At 31.0% G+C, this 4,084-nt stretch overlaps 1 protein-coding gene across 1 annotated transcript; it reads right to left on the bottom strand.

The window, feature by feature from the left end:
* Positions 1–925: 925 nt before the first annotated feature.
* On the bottom strand, positions 926–3,833 carry LOC104908179 (hypothetical protein). Its single transcript, XM_010697265.4, has 4 exons — positions 3,583–3,833; positions 3,247–3,447; positions 2,269–2,484; positions 926–1,755 (listed from the first exon to the last, which is right to left on the bottom strand). The coding sequence occupies exons 1-4, from the start codon at positions 3,583–3,585 to the stop codon at positions 1,444–1,446; spliced, it is 732 nt and encodes a 243-aa protein (XP_010695567.2). The 5' UTR covers positions 3,586–3,833; the 3' UTR covers positions 926–1,443.
* Positions 3,834–4,084: the final 251 nt, after the last annotated feature.

Raw genomic sequence — 4,084 nt, 5'->3', positions numbered from 1 at the left:
TTCTATTTTAATTGCTACATTTTGACCATAGTTATTATTCATATCATAACTTTGACTATCTTTTACTCCATATATATAAAAACAAACACAATCATGTTGGATCTTGTTTGATTCGTCCCAATTTGTATTTTTCAAATAAATAAATTTTATAATTTTTTCATATATATAACTCAATATATTGGTGTTTTAAGTTACATCTCGTAAACTGTGAAAAATCAAATGTAGCAACTAAAATGGAACGGAGAGAATATTAACTTTTAATCTTTAAGGTTAAGTTATATCTTTAAACATTCGAAGTGAGAATCCTTTCTTTTATATAAGGTAAAATTAAATTAAATTGAATTAAACTAAATTGAAATTATATTGAGTTAAATTTAAAAAATATTGTAAAAAGAAAGTAGTTAAATTAAACTGAAATTAACTGAACTGGAATTGTACCAAACAAAAAAAGTGTGAGACTTGTGAAAAAAACTCAACTGAAATTAATTGAACTTAAAAGTTTAAAAATTGAAAATTAACTTCAAGAGAACAAAATCGTACGTGATGAAGCGAACAATGTGTATATCAACACTCCAAAATTTTGTAATTCGCACGCTACATTTATGGTGCATTCTCTTTGGCTTAAAAATAAAATTTATTTAATAGGTTCAACTAAAGTTCAAGAGAATTAAAATAAAAAGAACACACATAGTATACACAAGACACTCACACTATGGTTTCTCAATCATTTGTCCTCCATGAAACTCTTAAAAGTATTAACTAACTCTGCAAACGCTGCAACAAATTCTTTTACGACTCTTATATTGAACAAATTTTACCAAAAACAATGTGATGGCAAATAAAACTTGGGTTTTGAAATTAAAGAAAAAATATGTAAACATGATTAACTATTCCATTGTTTTAAGAGGAAAGGAACACTATAATCTCATGAAAGATAGAAAAGCAATTTGATATTTTCCATAACCCCAAATATATACAAGCATCATATAGGCAAGAAGTACATTTTCCCATGCATCCTTTTCAAGACAAAGCAACATAAATATGTACATTTCTTTCTTCTTCACCACCACATAGGCCCAAAAGCAAAAAACCAAAAATAAGCACATAATATATGCAATACTTATTATAGTTTACATTTTCTTCCCAACCTTATTACCATTGAGGCTATATCCTTTCACACAAGTTCTTGACATTCTGTTTTTTTTTTTCTTTTCTTATTTGCATAACTACCCATATACTTTCAACTTTCTATTGCATATTTGCATCATTGCTATATACACATATGGAGACTGACTTTTAAGATCACCTAAAGCTGGCTTTTATGTTGGGGGCCAAAAAGCACAAGCGTTTGGAATGTGACCACTATGGCAAAAACTAATTCTATAAGAAGAAGAGGGGCTATAAAGCAATTATCTTAGAGACTAAGGACTTAAAGTGTTACTATTAATATTCTATGATCAGTCCACCAAAAGGGGCTCTATGTGGAATCCCCTTTCTTCTCTTGGCTGTCCTGAAATTAGCAGCAGTTGGGGGTGGTGTTGAGGGAGTAAAACTTTGCACCCCTTTGTTGTTGTTGTTGTAGTTGCTCTCCATTATCTCATTTCTACCATGGTGGTGGTGGTGGTGGTGGTGGTGGCGAACATGGCCGCGGCTTGTGGTGGTAGTGCTGCTTGTGCTACACGAGTCCTCGGAATCCGATCCCATCGACCGTCGTAGTTCCTTCTTTTTCTGATAATTCTTTGAAGTCCCAACAATCTAGAAAACCATAAAAGAAAATTGAATGATCACAACCAATTCCAATCTTTTCTTCATTAATTAAGGAATAAAATCAGAACCCAATGTCAAGTTTGACGCATTTCCCATATCAACACTAAAATCCCCATTTAAAATGTAGTAGAATGTTATTCTTGCCAATCAATTAAAATTGAATAAATCAAACCGAATTCAAAACTTGACTAAAATACTCCATCCAAATTGATTTAGTCCTTCTACGATATTTACTCCCATTTAAAATTAGGTAGATTTCCTACCCAATTGAATCAATCAAATTAACAAATGTACCAATAATAAATTCCTCCAACTAATTAGACCATGAGAAAACTAATCAGATAAGTAACCAACAATAATAATAATTCAATTATGACTTATGACATTGCAAATTGCAATACAAAATGTGACCCATCAATCAATCAATCAAGATATGATAAATCAATTTATACCATCCACATTAAATAAACAATAATAAAGAATTGGGCAAATTGTGATTACCTTACAACCAAGAGAACAGAAACGGAAGGAATCAAGAAGGCTGCGCTCACAAACATCACAAGTGTTAGTGACACCTTTACCAGGCCTTGGTTGTGGCCTTTCATTAAGGAACACAACTCTAGCACTGTTAATAATGTACGTCTGAACTCCACTTATATCAAGCACCTTCTGAATTTCTGATACCCTAATCACATCATGGTATGATGATCTACGAATCTGTCAATATTTTCAATAAAATTATAACTTAGATTAAATTGTTGAGGAGAGAGAAAATATATTAGTCAATGAAGATATGTAGTAGTACAAGTCAACAATATTTGTTGAGGGTAGCAAGAAAAATGGCAGAGTAAATGCTTGGGGAGCAAGAAAAAGATAATAGAGTACGGACTACCCACAAAAAAAATTAAGTTTTATTAATACATTGAAGTGAGGAAATTTAGATAGAAAATATAAGTATGAAACTTTTACCAGAAATACAAATAATACCTCTTTTTGGAGAAAGATTGACTAACAAATTGTGAAGAAAATTGAGTTATTGACACATAATTAATGTGATGACCTAGAATGTTACAGATGTTGAAACTAGTACAAGAAATGCAAATAGCACTGAATGAAAGATGAGATTTTTGATAATCCCAATTGTGGAAAAATATGAAGTAAATTGAGGAAAAGAGAATCCTCATTTGGCAGAAATTAACAGAGACCCATTAATGTAGATCAAAAACCCAGAAAAGTATACCAAAAAAGAATACATTTTTGCTTCATTTGAACATAGAACAAAAAATCCCCAGAAATATACAAGTTCAAAATGTAATACCCAATAAAGTACCATTAAAGTTTGGTATACAACATTCAATGAGCATTTTTGATGAAAACCCAGTTGACAAAAAAGAAAAAGAATTTCAATAAATAAAATCAAATTCCACAATATAACTAAGAAGTATATGTTAAATAAGTAACAGAAGCAAATTATAATACCTGAATGGCACGATGATCTTTGTGATGAGCAAGACAAAGTGAACAAAGAGCACCATTCATACAGTCCAAACAGTACATATTACATTCACTCTTATGAGAATCAGCATGAAATTGACATTGAACAAAGAACTTTTCACGAAGTAAAGGTTTCAACCATGGCGGCCACCGATTAAAGTCTTCATCATCTGGACCACCAGCACCCTGTTTCAAACAACCCAAAAAAATAATTAGACCACACAAAAAACATAAACCCACATTATAAATAAATGACAATAAAATTAGCATCATTATAAAATTTGAATAAAATGGTGAATTTTAAAATGGGAAAAAATGTACCATGATTCTACGATTCTTGGGTTTAATTTCGCGAATAATAGTTTCCTGATTAACGATCGCCAGCTTGAAAAACAGGGGGAAAAAACAGGGGAGTGTTTTTGTGTTTGTTTTTGTTAGAGAGAGAAAGTAAAGAGGTTTAATTTAGAGAGTGGAGGCGCTTAGTTTGGGTGAGAAATGAGAGGAAAATGAAGGAGAGAGAAAAAGAAAAGAAGGGTTTAATTATAATGAAAGGAGGAGAAGGTGGTAGATGGCGTAGGATTAAGTTTTTATATAAAAGAAAGAAGAGTCGTGCTTATCCTTTCTTTCTTTAATTTCAATAAAAATGCTAAAACCCTAAGCTTCGGAACCAAACCTAAAATTAAATTATAGATATATTTCTATATAGTAGTAGTAGTTAATTATTAATAGTTATATTATAAAAGAAAAAAAAAAGATACGTTTTGTGCAAGGAAGTCATGAAATGAACCGACCTTACTCTGTTTTTTCTGCTTTTCTTTATACC

This window comes from Beta vulgaris, chromosome 5, assembly GCF_026745355.1.
Source record: "Beta vulgaris subsp. vulgaris cultivar EL10 chromosome 5, EL10.2, whole genome shotgun sequence".
NCBI classification, from domain to species: Eukaryota; Viridiplantae; Streptophyta; class Magnoliopsida; order Caryophyllales; family Amaranthaceae; genus Beta; species Beta vulgaris.
The sequence above is the reverse complement of the archived record's forward strand: the minus strand, read 5'-3'. Positions and strand labels throughout refer to the sequence as shown.